The following is a 15,740-nucleotide window of genomic DNA, read 5'->3' as shown; positions in this document are numbered from 1 at the left end:
GTGAGAGCGAGAGTAAAAGGTGGGAGTGAGAGAGACAGAGCAAGGTGGGAGAGAGAGAGACAGAGCAAGATGGGAGAGAGGGAGACAGAGCAAGGTGGGAGAGAGAGAGACAGAGCAAGGTGAGAGAGAGAGAGACAGAGCAAGGTGGGAGAGAGGGAGACAGAGCAAAGTGGGAGTGAGAGCGAGAGTAAAAGGTGGGAGTGAGAGAGATAGAGCAAGGTGGGAGGAGAGAGACAGAGCAAGGTGGGAGCGAGAGTGAGAGTAAAAGGTGTGGTGACAGAAGGCAGAGACGGGGGGATGGAGTTTGGGTGAGAGAGAGGGAGAGAGGGACAGGGTGAGAGAATATGGAAGAAGTGTGGGAGAGGGAGTGAGGAAAGAGGGGAAAGGAGAGTGGGGGAGCAATGGGTAGAGGGGGAGAGTTGGAAAGAGGGATAGAGGGAGAGACGGAGAGTGAGTGTGTGTCAGCACAGGGGGGGAGGATAAAGAGTGGAGAGTGAGAGGGAAGGGGAGAAAGGGAGAGAAGAGATAGAGAGAGGGGAGAAGTGAAAGAAAGGGGAGAAAGTGGGGGGGAGAGGGAGAGAGACGGCGGAGGGAAGGGGGAGAGGGGAGGGATTGACAGATCAAGATGGATCGAATGGAGGGAGACGGAGTGTGAGAACAAGAGGGGAGATTTGGAGAGATCAAGAGAGGGAGAAGGAGAGTGGGTAAAGGGAAGGAGAGGGAGGAAGAAGTTTGGAGAGAATGAGGAAGGTGGAATGACACAAAGGAGGAGGGAGGGAGGGAGGGAGGGAGTGAGAGAGGGAGGGAGGGAGTGAGTGAGAGACGGAGGGAGAGAGGGAGGGAGAGAGGGAGGGAGGTTGGGAGTGAGAGAAGGAGGGAAGGAGTGAGTGAGAGAGAGAGGGAGGGAGGGAGAGAGGGAGGGAGGGAGAGAGGGAGGGAGGGAGAGAGGGAGGGAAGGAGTGAGAGAGGGAGGGAAGGAGTGAGAGAGGGAGGGAGGGAAATAACGCAAGGAGAGAGAGATGAGGGGAGGGGGAGATCGAGATAGATGGAGGGAGGGAGAGGAAGAGAGATGGGGAGATGGATAAAGGGAGTGAAAGAGCGGGAGGGTGAGAGGGTGGTTTGAAGGGGGCAGAGTCAGGGAGAGGAGGAATGAAGGAGGGAGAGGGAGACATAAGGAACATCTTGAGCGTAAGTGTAAGAAGAGGCAATATTAAGTCAACGGTAAGTTGTTAGTGGGAAAGGGAGGGTTTAAGTTTGGGTAATGTGCAGAAGCTGGAACTGTTCCCCTGACAGGGGACAGGTATAAGGGTGGGTTTAACGGGGGTATTCACCGAGTGTTTGTGAGTAGACAGAGCAAAAACTGTTTCCAGTGGCAGGGAGATCAGGAACCAGAGGGACACAGATTTAAATTAATCGGCAAACAGAACCAGGTTAGCAACGAGATTGTTTTTACAAAGCACCGGTGTAGGTTATCGAGGGGCCGGGAAGCCTGCACTCAGATCGCTGGTGGGCCTGGAGTCTCGTCTAATTCTATAGTCCTGTCCTTTCCGGTGGATGTGTTAAAGTTCGGCCTTTTCGCCTGCCTCGTATAGTAAGGCTGCGTTTGTGTCAGGCTGGAAGAAATCCGGCATGGTGGCTGCAATGGGACATTTTCACCGCCCTCTCCAAAGTAAATTGGTGAGTATATTTGGCACACATACTCGGATATTGACTCATGTAGGTGGTGTACGATATTAAGGTACTGCGGGAGCCAAAGATTGGGCACTGAGAACGTGGTACTTAGGAAAGCTCGGGAGAGACAACTCATTTCAGCTTGGGTGCCAGAACTCAACTTACACTTTGATGCTCAATCCCAACTTTGGCAAGGAACATTCACACCACACAAGTGTCAGGCAATGACCATCTCCAACAAGAGAGAATCCAACCATCGCCCCCTTGATGTTCAATGGCATCACCTTCACTGAATCCCCCCCACTATCAACATCCTGGGGGTTACCATTGACCAGAAACTGAACTGGGACCAGCCATATAAATACTGTGGCTACAAGAGCAGGTCAGAGGCTGGGAATCCTGCGGAGAGTCTCTCACCTCCTGACTCCCCCAAAGCCTGTGCACCATCTACAAGGCACAAGTCAGGAGTGTGATGGGACACTCCCCACTTGCCTGGATGAGTTGCAGCTCCCACAGCACTCAAGAAGCTCGACACCGTCCAGGAAAAAGCAGCCCCGCTTGATCGGCCCCCCCATCCACAAACATTCACTCCCTCCACCACCGACACACAGTAGCAGCAGTGTGTGTACCATCTACAAGATGCACTGCAGCAACTCACCAAGGCTCCTTCGACAGCACCTTCCAAACCCACGACCGCTACCATCTAGAAGGACAAGGGCAGCAGATAGATGGGGAACACCACCACCTGGAAGTTTCCCTCCAAGTCACTCACCATCCTGACTTGGAAATATATCACCATTCCTTCACTGTCACTGGGTCAAAATCCTGGAACTCCCTCCCTAACAGCGCTGTGGGTGTACCTACACCACAGGGACAAAATCCTGGAACTCCCTCCCTAACAGCGCTGTGGATGTACCTACACCACACGGGGACAAAATCCTGGAACTCCCTCCCTAACAGCGCTGTGGATGTACCTACACCACAGGGACAAAATCCTGGAACTCCCTCCCTAACAGCGCCGTGGGTGTACCTACACCACACGGGGACAAAATCCTGGAACTCCCTCCCTAACAGCGCTGTGGATGTACCTACACCACAGGGACAAAATCCTGGAACTCCCTCCCTAACAGCGCTGTGGGTGTACCTACACCACAGGGAACAAAATCCTGGAACTCCCTCCCTAACAGCGCTGTGGGTGTACCTACACCACAGGGGACAAAATCCTGGAACTCCCTCCCTAACAGCGCTGTGGATGTACCTACACCACACGGGGACAAAATCCTGGAACTCCCTCCCTAACAGCGCTGTGGGTGTACCTACACCACAGGGGACAAAATCCTGGAACTCCCTCCCTAACAGCACTGTGGGTGTACCTACACCACAGGAACAAAATCCTGGAACTCCCTCCCTAACAGCGCTGTGGGTGTACCTACACCACAGGGACTCCAGCGGCTCAAGAAGGCAGCTCACCCACCACCTTCTCAAGGGGGCAATTAGGGATGGGCAATAAATGTTAGGCCCGGCCAGCGAAACCCACACCCTGTGAATGAATAAAAAATACCCCCTGGCAGGACGGTGGAGAGTTGATGGTCACCTCTTGGTGAGGATGGGGAGAATGGCCCCCTCGGTGGAGTCCCCAACTCATTCGCCCTAGTCTACCAACACAGAGTGAGCATCCATTAAGCCAGAGATGCCCTTTCCCCCTTCCCCCCCACCCCCCACCCCACCTGGGCCTTGGATTCGCTGGAGGGACTTGTTGATGCCTCCTCAGAGCTGGTGGCCGACCTCCGGGCACAGTTACCGTTAGTTACCCTGCCTGAGGTGCATTGTCCGAGTGCCATCCCGCTGAACGTCAACCAGTGGGGCCGCGATCTGCACCTCCACCCCTTGTGGGGGGTGGGGGGGGGGGGGGGTGGCGTGGCTGGTGAAGCAAGTGGACCCTGGTGCATTCTCCATGGCACACCAATCACAGTCCACTTGCCCACCACCGAGCACTCTCTTCTTGTGCAGTGTAAATCGTTGACGAGTGCAAGACGGAAATCTTCCAACTGTCTCTTTTCTTTCCGGCGATGCTTTTGAGTAGGTTTGCATCGCGAACCTCTCCCTTGGACCTCAGGTCCTGTCTTGCAATGGACATTTTACTCGGGTATGACCTGTCTTCACCACCGCGGCCCCCTCCCCCCCCCAACCACCCCCCTCCCACAGCAAGCGAGCCCATCAGCTTTGAGCTGCTTACCCTGAGCGACTCAAACATCAGCTGTCTGCAGGATACATACGAGCATACAAATTCGGAGTTAGGAGTAGACCACTCGGCCCTTCTAGCTTGCTGCCCCATTCAATAAGATCCTGGCCGAACTGATTGTCACCCCAACCCCACATTCCCGTCGACCCCCCCCCCCCCCGATAATCTTTCACCCCCCCCCCCTTGTGAACCAAGAATCTATCCACCTCTTGTCTTAAAAATATTCAGAGACTCTGCTTCCACCGCCTTCTGAGGGAGAGACTTCCAAAGTCTCACCAGCCTCTGAGAGAAAACATTTCTCCTCATCTCCGTCCTAAATGGGTGACCCCCTTATTTTTAAACAGTGACCACCCCCCCCACCCCCGAGTTCTAGATTCTCCAACAAGAGGAAACATTCTCTCCACATCCACCCACTCCAAAACCCCCTCGGGGTCCTTAAACGTTTCAATCCAGTCGCCTCTCACTCTTCTAAACTCCAGCGGGTACGAGCCTAACCTGTCCAACCTTTCCTCATGAGACAACCCACCCATTCCTGGGATTAGTCTGGTAAACCTTCCCTCAACTGGCTTCCAAGGATATCTTCAATCCTGCGTTGTCACGTGAACGATGATGAGGCTGGGCCCTTCAAGTCGAACGTCAAGCCGGGGCCTGTAACAACCTCCGCAACGAGAGGGTCTGCAGGCCAGGGGCAGACCCGTCGAGATGCAGCGGAAATCTGGTTTCCCCCTCCCACCCCGTTGCCCCCCCTCTTGAATTCCTCTGGGAGCCTTTGGCTGGGCTTGGAGCAGTGAGGGCCACAGCGGAGCACCCATCGTTTCAGGTGAAGAGGTCAGATTGGGAGATTTCGGGCCTATGGCAGTGCCCATTGGCGTCGGTCGTTACAGCGGGCCAGGCCGGTCACTGAGCAGCGTTGAACAGTGGTAGCCTCCAACTCCAACACGTCTGGCCAGAGCCTTTCGCCAGATTCCATTAGCCTCCCTTCTCTCCAGCGTCTCCCTTCTCGAGGGGGCTTTTCGGGATCGGCAAGAAACGCAGGCCTGACCAGCGACGCCCTCATCCAAGGAACAAACGATCATATTAAGAAAAGCCCCGTGGAATGGTCACACCCATCAAAGGAATTCAAGCTGACACAGGCACGCTAAGATCTGGAGCTCCCCTCGAGGAACTAGCTCATCAGCACAGGTTGACAAGAAAGCCCAAATGGAAAGGGAACAACAATTTGTACTGCATGAGAAGAGAGTGCCGAGCAAGGTTGGCAAGTGGGCCCTGGTTCGTTCTCCAGGGCGCACCACAGGTTGTCTGCGAGTCCGGCAACTATGCGGAGTGGTCAAACGTGCGGATTCCCAGCCTCTGACCTGCTCTTGTAGCCACAGTATTTATATGGCTGGTCCCAGTTCAGTTTTCTGGTCAATGGTAACCCCCAGGGTGTTGATAGTGGGGGGGATTCAGTGATGGTGATGCCATTGAACGTCAAGGGGGCATTGGTTGGCTTCTCTCTTGTGGGAGATGGTCATTGCCTGACACTTGCGTGGCGTGAATGTCACTTGCCGCTTGTCAGCCCAAGTTGGATATCGTCCAGGTCTTGCTGAATTTGGACATGGGCTGCCACATCCCCACATCACCACCGCCACCCCCACCCCTTGTGTGCGTAGATTCCTCCCCACCCCGTCTCACTGCGTTGCTACTCTCTTGGTCTTGGACGGCTGTGTTCGAACTTTGACCTGTTCCGCTTGAGCCTGGTGGGCCCCTGGATGTGCCGGCCCGACAAAGGACACGCGGGTTCCTGGCACCGAGGGCTCTTCCCTTGGCCTGATGGGAGCAGGCCCAAGCCCTAACTTCCAAAAAGAGGGCAACAGGGTCAACAACGGCCAATCCAATCGGTTCGAACGCGGGTGGGGGCGGAGCGGGACCAACTGGGCGACCCTCGCTACGAACAGGGCGACCGGCTGAGACACTGGGCCTTTGGGTCGAGAGGTCCTCCTGGGATTTACCGGCCCGGTGCTCGTATTGGAACCGAGCGGAGCGTCACCGCGGTCGGCTGGAAGGGGAGGCGACGATTGTATTCGACCTCGAGACCGCCCCCCCCCAACCCCCACCGACCTCCACCCACCACCCCCCCCGGCCCCCAATGCGCCAGGAGGAGCGCGGAGGTGATGCCTACCCAGGACGGTCAGCCAGGTCTCCTTCTCGAAGTTGCCGGAGGGGAAGGTGGTGACCGTGCAGCGAAAGCGCCCACCGTCGGCGAGGGTCACGTCCTGGATGACCAGAGAGGCGTCGGGGTCAGAGGTCGTGACCTGGAAGCGGGCCCGAGTCCCGTAGAAAGGGTGGGTGAGCACGCCGTGGTCCTGGCTCCGGATGGCCACCATCTGAGGCCCCAGCTCCGTCATCTTGTCCCAGGTGATCTGTGTGACTTGGCCGGTACCGAGGAAGCAGCAGGGCAGAGAGACGGCATGACCCAGGATAGCCCAAGACTGAGGGTCCAAGGATACTTCGGAACAGGAGACACCTGGGAGAGGGAGGGAGAAGAGGGAGAGAGAGAGAGAGAAGAAGGGGAGAGCGAGAGAGAAGAAGAGGAGAGGGAGGGAGAAGAGGGAGAGAGGGAGAGAGAAGAGGGGGAGAGGGAGAGAGAAGACGGTGAGGGTGGGAGAGAGAAGAGGAGGAGATGGAGAGAGAAGAGGGAGAGAGAAGAGGGAGAGAGAGAAGAGGAGGAGAGGGAAAGAGAAGAGGGGAGAGGGAGAGAGAAGAGGGGGAGAGAGAGAGAAGAGGGGGAGAGAGAGAGAAGAGGGGGAGAGAGAGAGAGAAGAGGGGGAGAGAGAGAGAGAAGAGGGGGAGAGAGAGAGAGAAGGGGGGACAGAGGGAGAGAGAAGACAGAGAGAGTGGGAGAGAGAAGAGGAGGAGACGGAGAGAGAAGAGGGGGAGAGAGAAGAGGGGGAGAGGGAGAGAGAAGAGGGGGAGAGGGAGAGAGAAGAGGGGGAGAGGGAGAGAGAAGAGGGGGAGAGGGAGAGAGAAGAGGAGGAGAGGGAGAGAGAAGAGGAGGAGAGGGAGAGAGAAGAGGGGGAGAGGGAGAGAGAAGAGGGGGAGAGGGAGAGAGAAGACAGAGAGAGTGGGAGAGAGAAGAGGAGGAGACGGAGAGAGAAGAGGGGGAGAGAGAAGAGGGGAAGAGGGAGAGAGAAGAGAGGGAGAGGGAGAGAGAAGAGGGGGAGAGGGAGAGAGAGAGAGAAGAGGGGGAGAGAGAAGAGGGGGAGAGGGAGAGAGAAGAGGGGGAGAGGGAGAGAGAAGAGGGGGAGGGGGAGAGAGAAGAGAGGGAGAGGGAGAGAGAAGAGGGGGAGAGGGAGAGAGAAGAGGAGGAGAGGGAGAGAGAAGAGGGGGAGAGGGAGAGAGAAGAGGGGAGAGGGAGAGAGAAGGGGGAGAGGGAGAGAGAAGAGGGGGAGAGGGAGAGAGAAGAGGGGAGAGGGAGAGAGAAGAGGGGGAGAGAGAGAGAGAAGGGGGGACAGAGGGAGAGAGAAGACAGAGAGAGTGGGAGAGAGAAGAGGAGGAGACGGAGAGAGAAGAGGGGGAGAGAGAAGAGGGGAAGAGGGAGAGAGAAGAGAGGGAGAGGGAGAGAGAAGAGGGGGAGAGGGAGAGAGAGAGAGAAGAGGGGGAGAGAGAAGAGGGGGAGAGGGAGAGAGAAGAGGGGGAGAGGGAGAGAGAAGAGGGGGAGGGGGAGAGAGAAGAGAGGGAGAGGGAGAGAGAAGAGGGGGAGAGGGAGAGAGAAGAGGAGGAGAGGGAGAGAGAAGAGGGGGAGAGGGAGAGAGAAGAGGGGAGAGGGAGAGAGAAGGGGGAGAGGGAGAGAGAAGAGGGGGAGAGGGAGAGAGAAGAGGGGGAGAGGGAGAGAGAAGAGGGGAGAGGGAGAGAGAAGAGGGGGAGAGGGAGAGAGAAGAGGAGGAGAGGGAGAGAGAAGAGGGGAGAGATAAGAGAGAAGAGGGGGAGAGGGAGAGAGAAGAGGGGAGAGATAAGAGAGAAGAGCGGGAGAGGGAGAGAGAAGAGGGAGAGAGAAGAGGAGGAGACAGAGAGAGAAGAGGGAGAGAGGGAGAGAGGAGAGGAGGAGAGGGAGAGAGAAGAGGGGGAGAGGGAGAGAGAAGAGGGGGAGAGAGGGAGAGAGGAGAGGAGGAGAGGGAGAGAGAAGAGGGGGAGAGGGAGAGAGAAGAAGGGAGAGGGAGAGAGAAGAGGGGGAGAGGGAGAGAGAAGAGGGGAGAGGGAGAGAGAAGAGGGTGAGAGGGAGAGAGAAGAGGAGGAGAGAAGAGGGTGAGAGGGAGAGAGAAGAGGAGGAGAGGGAGAGAGAAGAGGGGGAGAGGGAGAGAGAAGAGGGGGAGAGGGAGAGAGAAGAGAGGGGGAGAGGGAGAGAGAAGAGAGGGGGAGAGGGAGAGAGAAGAGGGGGAGAGGGAGAGAGAAGAGCGGGAGAGGGAGAGAGAAGAGAGGGGGAGAGGGAGAGAGAAGAGGGGGAGAGGGAGAGAGAAGAGAGGGGGAGAGGGAGAGAGAAGAGGGGGAGAGGGAGAGAGAAGAGAGGGAGAGGGAGAGAGAAGAGAGGGAGAGGGAAAGAGAAGAGGGAGAGGGAGAGAGAAGAGATGGTGGTGGCGCGGGAGAGGGGGAGAACAGATGAGGTCGAGGGGGTGTCAGAGAGCAAGAACAGGGGGAGAGGGAGGGGAGAGGGGTCGAGTAGAAATGGACGGACGGAGCAGAAAGAAGCAAGAGGGAGAGAGAGAGAGAGGAAGGGAGTGCAATAGGGAAAGAGAGAGAGAGAGAGAGGAAGGGAGTGCAATAGGGAAAGAGAGAGAGAGAGAGAGGAAGGGAGTGCAATAGGGAAAGAGAGAGAGAGAGAGGAAGGGAGTGCAAAAGAGAAAGAAAGAGAGAGAGAGAAGAAGGGAGTGCAATAGGGAAAGAGAGAGAGAGAGAGAGGAAGGGAGTGTAATAGGGAGAGAGAGAGAGAGAGAGAGAGAGGAAGGGAGTGCAATAGGGAGAGAGAGAGAGAGGAAGGGAGTGCAATAGGGAGAGAGAGAGAGAAAGAGGAAGGGAGTGCAATAGGGAGAGAGAGAGAGAGAGAGGAAGGGAATGTAATAGGGAGAGAGAGAGAGAGAGAGGAAGGGAGTGCAAACGGGAAAGAGAGAGAGAGAGAGAGGAAGGAAGTGCAATAGGGAAAGAGAGAGAGAGAGAAAGGGAGTGCAGAGGGAGAGAGAGAGAGAGGAAGGGAGTGTAATAGGGAAAGAGATAGAGAAAGAGAGGAAGGGAGTGCAATAGGGAGAGAGAGAGAGAGAGAGGGAGTGCAATAGGGAGAGAGAGAGAGAGAGGAAGGGAGTGCAATAGGGAAAGAGAGAGAGAGAGAGAGAGAGGATGGGAGTGCAATAGGGAAAGAGAGAGAGAGAGAGAGGAAGGAAGTGCAATAGGGAGAGAGAGAGAGAGGAAGCGAGTGCAATAGGGAGAGAGAGAGAGAGAGAGAGGAAGGGAGTGCAATAGGGAGAGAGAGAGAGAGGAAGGGAGTGTAATAGGGAGAGAGAGAGAGAGAGGAAGGGAGTGCAATAGGGAGAGAGAGAGAGAGATGAAGGGAGAGCAATAGGGAGAGAGAGAGAGGAAGGGAGAGCAATAGGGAGAGAGAGAGAGAGGAAGGGAGTGCAATAGGGAGAGAGAGAGAGAGAGAGGGAGGGAGTGCAATAGGGAAAGAGAGAGAGAGAGAGAGGAAGGGAGTGCAATAGGGAGAGAGAGAGAGAGAGAGAGGAAGGGAGTGCAATAGGGAGAGAGAGAGAGAGAGGAAGGGAGTGCAATAGGGAGAGAGAGAGAGAGGAAGGGAGTGCAATAGGGAGAGAGAGAGAGGAAGAGAGAGCAATAGGGAGAGAGAGCGAGAGAGAGGAAGGGAGTGCAATAGGGAAAGAGAGAGAGAGAAGATGGGAGTGTAATAGTGAAAGAGAGTGAGAGAGAGATGAAGGGAGTGTAATGGGGAAAGAGAGAGAGAGAGGATGGGAGAGCAACAGGGAAAGAGAGAGAGAGAGAGAGAGGAAGGGAGAGCTTAGAGAAAGAGAGAGAGAGAGGAAGGGAGTGTAATAGGGAGAGGGAGAGAGAGAGAGAGAGGAAGGGAGTGCAATAGGGAAAGAGAGAGAGAGAGGAAGGGAGTCCAATAGGGAGAGAGAGAGAGAGAGGAAGGGAGAGCAATAGGGAGAGAGAGAAGAAGGGAGTGTAATAGGGAGAGAGAGAGAGAGAGAGGTAGGGAGAGCAATAAGGAGAGAGAGAGAGGAAGGGAGTGCAATAGGGAAAAAGAGAGAGAGGAAGGGAGTGCAATAGGGAGAGAGAGAGAGGTAGGGAGTTCAATAGGGAGAGAGAGAGAGAGAGAGAGGAAGGGAGTGTAATAGGGAGAGAGAGAGAGAGAGAGAGAGGAAGGGAGTGCAATAGGGAAACAGAGAGAGAGAGAGAGGAAGGGATTGCAATAGGGAAAGAGAGAGAGAGAGAGGTATGGAGTGCATTAGGGAGAGAGAGAGAGAGAGAGAGAGGTAGGGAGTGTAATAGGGAGAGAGAGAGAAAGAGAGTGGAAGGGAGAGCAATAGGGAAAGAGAGAGAGAGAGGAAGGGAGTGTAATGGGGGGAGACAGAGAGAGAGAGAGAGGAAGGGAGAGCAATAGGGAAAGAGAGAGAGAGAGAGAGAGAGAGAGAGGGGATGGGAGTGCAATAGGGAAAGAGAGAGAGAGAGGAAGGGAGTGCAATAGAGAGATAGGGAGAGAGAGAGAGAGGGGAAGGGAGTGCAATAGGGAAAGAGAGAGAGAGAAGATGGGAGTGTAATAGTGAAAGAGAGTGAGAGAGCGATGAAGGGAGTGAAATGGGGAAAGATAGAGAGAGAGAGGATGGGAGAGCAACAGGGAAAGAGAGACAGAGAGAGAGAGGAAGGGAGAGCAATAGAGAAAGAGAGAGAGGGAGGAAGGGAGTGTAATAGGGAAAGAGAGAGAGAGAGAGAGGAAGGGAGTGTAATGGGGAAAGAGAGAGAGGGAGAGGAAGGGAGAGCAATAGAGAGAGAGAGAGGAAGGGAGTGTAATAGGGAAAGAGAGAGAGAGAGAGGAAGGGAGTGTAATTGGGAAAGAGAGAGAGAGAGAGAGAGGAAGGGAGTGTAATAGGGAAAGAGAGAGAGAGAGAGGAAGGGAGTGTAATTGGGAAAGAGAGAGAGAGAGGAGAAGGGAGTCCAATAGGGAGAGAGAGAGAGAGGAGAAGGGAGTGCAATAGGGAGAGAGAGAGACAAAGGGAGTGCAATAGACAAAAAGAGAGAGAGATGAAGGGAGTGTAATAGGGAGAGAGAGAGAGAGAGTAAGGGAGAGCAATAGGGAGAGAGAGAAGAAGGGAGTGTAATAGGGAGAGAGAGAGAGAGAGGTAGGGAGAGCAATAGGGAGAGAGACAGAGGAAGGGAGTGCAATAGGGAAAGAGAGAGAGAGGAAGGGAGTGTAATAGGGAGAGAGAGAGAGGAAGGGAGTGTAATAGGGAGAGAGAGAGAGAGAGGTAGGGAGAGCAATAGGGAGAGAGAGAGAGGAAGGGAGTGCAATAGGGAAAGAGAGAGAGAGAGAGAGGTAGGGAGTGCAATAGGGAAAGAGAGAGAGAGAGAGAGGTAGGGAGTGCAATAGGGAGAGAGAGAGAGAGAGAGGAAGGGAGTGTAATAGGGAGAGAGAGAGAGGTAGGGAGAGCAATAGGGAGAGAGAGAGAGAGAGAGAGGAAGGGAGTGCAATAGGGAAAGAGAGAGAGAGAGGAAGAGAGAGAGGGAGTGTAATAGGGAGAGAGAAAGAGAGAGAGGTAGGGAGAGCAATAGGGAGAGAGAGAGAGAGAGAGGAAGGGAGTGCAATAGGGAAACAGAGAGAGAGAGAGAGGAAGGGAGTGCAATAGGGAAAAAGAGAGAGAGAGAGAGAGAGGAAGGGAGTGCAATAGGGAAAGAGAGAGAGAGAGGTAGGGAGTGCAATAGGGAGAGAGAGAGAAAGAGAGTGGAAGGGAGAGCAATAGGGAAAGAGAGAGAGAGAGGAAGGGAGTGTAATGGGGGGAGACAGAGAGAGAGAGAGGAAGGGAGTTCAATAGGGAGAGAGAGAGAGAGAGAGAGGAAGGGAGAGCAATAGGGAAAGAGAGAGAGAGAGAGAGGAAGGGAGTGCAATAGGGAGATAGGGAGAGAGAGAGAGAGGAAGGGAGTGCAATAGGGAGAGAGAGAGAGAGAGGAAGGGAGTGCAATAGGGAAAGAGAGAGAGAGAAGATGGGAGTGTAATAGCAAAAGAGAGTGAGAGAGAGATGAAGGGAGTGAAATGGGGAAAGAGAGAGAGAGAGAGGATGGGAGAGCAACAGGGAAAGAGAGACAGAGAGAGAGAGGGAGTGCAATAGGGAGAGAGAGAGAGAGAGAGAGGAAGGGAGTGCAATAGGGAGAGAGAGAGAGAGAGAGGAAGGGAGTGCAATAGGGAGAGAGAGAGAGAGAGGAAGGGAGTGTAATAGGGAGAGAGAGAGAGAGAGGTAGGGAGTGTAATTGGGAAAGAGAGAGAGGAAGGGAGTGCAATAGGGAGAGAGAGAGAGGAAGGGAGTGCAATAGGGAAAGAGAGAGAGAGAGAGGAAGGGAGTGTAATAGACAAAAAGAGAGAGAGAGGAGAAGGGAGTGCAATAGACAAAAAGAGAGAGAGAGGAAGGGAGTGCAATAGGGAAAGAGAGAGAGAGGTAGGGAGAGCAATAGGGAGAGAGAGAGAGAGGTAGGGAGTGCAATAGGGAGAGAGAGAGAGAGAGAGGAAGGGAGTGCAATAGGGAAACAGAGAGAGAGAGAGAGAGGAAGGGAGTGCAATAGGGAAAAAGAGAGAGAGAGAGAGAGAGGAAGGGAATGCAATAGGGAAATAGAGAGAGAGAGAGGGGTATGGAGTGCAATAGGGAGAGAGAGAGAGAGAGAGGAAGGGAGTGTAATAGGGAGAGAGAAAGAGAGAGAGGTAGGGAGAGCAATAGGGAGAGAGAGAGAGAGAGAGGAAGGGAGTGCAATAGGGAAACAGAGAGAGAGAGGAAGGGAGTGCAATAGGGAAAAAGAGAGAGAGAGAGAGAGAGGAAGGGAATGCAATAGGGAAATAGAGAGAGAGAGAGGGGTATGGAGTGCAATAGGGAGAGAGAGAGAGAGAGAGGTAGGGAGTGCAATAGGGAGAGAGAGAGAAAGAGAGTGGAAGGGAGAGCAATAGGGAAAGAGAGAGAGAGAGGAAGGGAGTGTAATGGGGGGAGACAGAGAGAGAGAGGAAGGGAGTTCAATAGGGAGAGAGAGAGAGAGAGAGAGAGGAAGGGAGAGCAATAGGGAAAGAGAGAGAGAGAGAGGAAGGGAGTGCAATAGGGAGATAGGGAGAGAGAGAGAGAGGAAGGGAGTGCAATAGGGAGAGAGAGAGAGAGAAGATGGGAGTGTAATAGCAAAAGAGAGTGAGAGAGAGATGAAGGGAGTGAAATGGGGAAAGAGAGAGAGAGAGAGAGGATGGGAGAGCAACAGGGAAAGAGAGACAGAGAGAGAGAGGGAGTGCAATAGGGAGAGAGAGAGAGAGAGAGAGGAAGGGAGTGCAATAGGGAGAGAGAGAGAGAGAGGAAGGGAGTGCAATAGGGAGAGAGAGAGAGAGGTAGGGAGTGTAATTGGGAAAGAGAGAGAGGAAGGGATTGCAATAGGGAGAGAGAGAGAGGAAGGGAGTGCAATAGGGGAAGAGAGAGAGAGAGAGAGAGGAAGGGAGTGTAATAGACAAAAAGAGAGAGAGAGGAGAAGGGAGTGCAATAGACAAAAAGAGAGAGAGAGGAAGGGAGTGCAATAGGGAAAGAGAGAGAGAGGTAGGGAGAGCAATAGGGAGAGAGAGAGAGAGAGGTAGGGAGTGCAATAGGGAGAGAGAGAGAGGAAGGGAGTGCAATAGGGAGAGAGAGAGAGGAAGGGAGTGCAATAGGGAAAGAGAGTGAGAGGTAGGGAGAGCAATAGGGAGAGAGAGAGAGAGAGAGAGGAAGGGAATGCAATAGGGAAAAAGAGAGAGAGGAAGGGAGTGCAATAGGGAAAGAGAGAGAGAGAGGGAGAGGTAGGGAGTGCAATAGGGAGAGGGAGAGAGAGAGAGGTAGGGAGTTCAATAGGGAGAGAGAGAGAGAGAGAGGAAGGGAGTGTAATAGGGAAAGAGAGAGAGAGAGAGGTAGGGAGAGCAATAGGGAGAGAGAGAGAGAGAGAGGAAGGGAGAGCAATAGGGAGAGAGAGAGGAAGGGAGTGCAATAGGGAAAGAGAGAGAGAGAGAGGTAGGGAGTTCAATAGGGAGAGAGAGAGAGAGAGGAAGGGAGTGTAATAGGGAAAGAGAGAGAGAGAGAGGTAGGGAGTGCAATAGGGAAACAGAGAGAGAGAGAGAGAGAGGAAGGGAGTGCAATAGGGAGAGAGAGAGAGAGAGAGAGGAAGGGAATGCAATAGGGAAAAAGAGAGAGAGGAAGGGAGTGCAATAGGGAAAGAGAGAGAGAGAGGGAGAGGTAGGGAGTGCAATAGGGAGAGAGAGAGAGAGAGATGTAGGGAGTTCAATAGGGAGAGAGAGAGAGAGAGAGGAAGGGAGTGTAATAGGGAAAGAGAGAGAGAGAGGTAGGGAGAGCAATAGGGAGAGAGAGAGAGAGAGAGGAAGGGAGAGCAATAGGGAGAGAGAGAGGAAGGGAGTGCAATAGGGAAAGAGAGAGAGTGAGAGGTAGGGAGTTCAATAGGGAGAGAGAGAGAGAGAGAGGAAGGGAGTGTAATAGGGAAAGAGAGAGAGAGAGAGGTAGGGAGTGCAATAGGGAAACAGAGAGAGAGAGAGAGAGGAAGGGATTGCAATAGGGAAAGAGAGAGAGAGAGAGAGGAAGGGAGTGCAATAGGGAGAGAGAGAGAGAGAGGAAGGGAGAGCAATAGGGAAAGAGAGAGAGAGAGGAAGGGAGTGTAATAGGGAGAGAGAGAGAGAGAGAGGTAGGGAGTGCAATAGGGAGAGAGAGAGAAAGAGAGTGGAAGGGAGAGCAATAGGGAAAGAGAGAGAGAGAGGAAGGGTGTGTAATGGGGGGAGACAGAGAGAGAGAGAGAGGAAGGGAGTGCAATAGGGAGAGAGAGAGAGAGAGAGAGGAAGGGAGAGCAATAGGGAAAGAGAGAGAGAGAGAGAGAGAGAGAGAGAGAGGATGGGAGTGCAATAGGGAAAGAGAGAGAGAGAGAGAGGAAGGGAGTGCAATAGGGAAACAGAGAGAGAGAGAGAGAGGAAGGGAGTGCAATAGGGAGATAGGGAGAGAGAGAGAGAGAGAGAGGAAGGGAGTGCAATAGGGAAAGAGAGAGAGAGAGAGGATAGGAGTGCAATAGGGAGAGAGAGAGAGAGAGGAAGGGAGTGCAATAGGGAGAGAGAGAGAGAGGGGGGGGGGGGGAGTGCAATAAGGAAAGAGAGAGAGAGAAGATGGGAGTGTAATAGCGAAAGAGAGTGAGAGAGAGATGAAGGGAGTGAAATGGGGAAAGAGAGAGAGAGAGAGGATGGGAGAGTAACAGGGAAAGAGAGACAGAGAGAGAGAGGAAGGGAGTGCAATAGAGAAAGAGAGAGAGAGAAGGGAGTGTAATAGGGAAAGAGAGAGAGAGAGAGGAAGGGAGTGTAATGGGGAAAGAGAGAGAGAGAGGAAGGGAGAGCAATAGAGAGAGAGAGGAAGGGAGTGTAATAGGGAAAGAGAGAGAGAGAGGATGGGAGTGTAATAGGGAAAGAGAGAGAGAGAGAGAGAGGAAGGGAGAGCAATAGGGAAAGAGAGAGAAAGAGAGAGGAAGGGAGAGCAATAGGGAAAGAGAGAGAGAGAGGAAGGGAGTGCAATAGGGAAAGAGAGAGAGAGGAAGG

General features: G+C 53.8%; 1 protein-coding gene across 2 annotated transcripts in view; it reads right to left on the bottom strand.

Annotated features, from left to right (window-relative positions):
• Nucleotides 1-15,740, bottom strand: part of LOC121273488 (nectin-4-like) — a 228,773-nt gene that overhangs the window by 194,521 nt on the left and 18,512 nt on the right. For both annotated transcript variants that reach the window (XM_041180659.1, XM_041180660.1), the window contains exon 2: nt 6,075-6,419. In XM_041180659.1, the coding sequence (XP_041036593.1) occupies nt 6,075-6,419 (345 nt within the window). The remainder of the gene's footprint in view (nt 1-6,074; nt 6,420-15,740) is intronic.

This window comes from Carcharodon carcharias (genome assembly GCF_017639515.1).
Source record: "Carcharodon carcharias isolate sCarCar2 chromosome 24 unlocalized genomic scaffold, sCarCar2.pri SUPER_24_unloc_1, whole genome shotgun sequence".
In the NCBI taxonomy this organism is placed as follows: Eukaryota; Metazoa; Chordata; class Chondrichthyes; order Lamniformes; family Lamnidae; genus Carcharodon; species Carcharodon carcharias.
The sequence above is the reverse complement of the archived record's forward strand: the minus strand, read 5'-3'. Positions and strand labels throughout refer to the sequence as shown.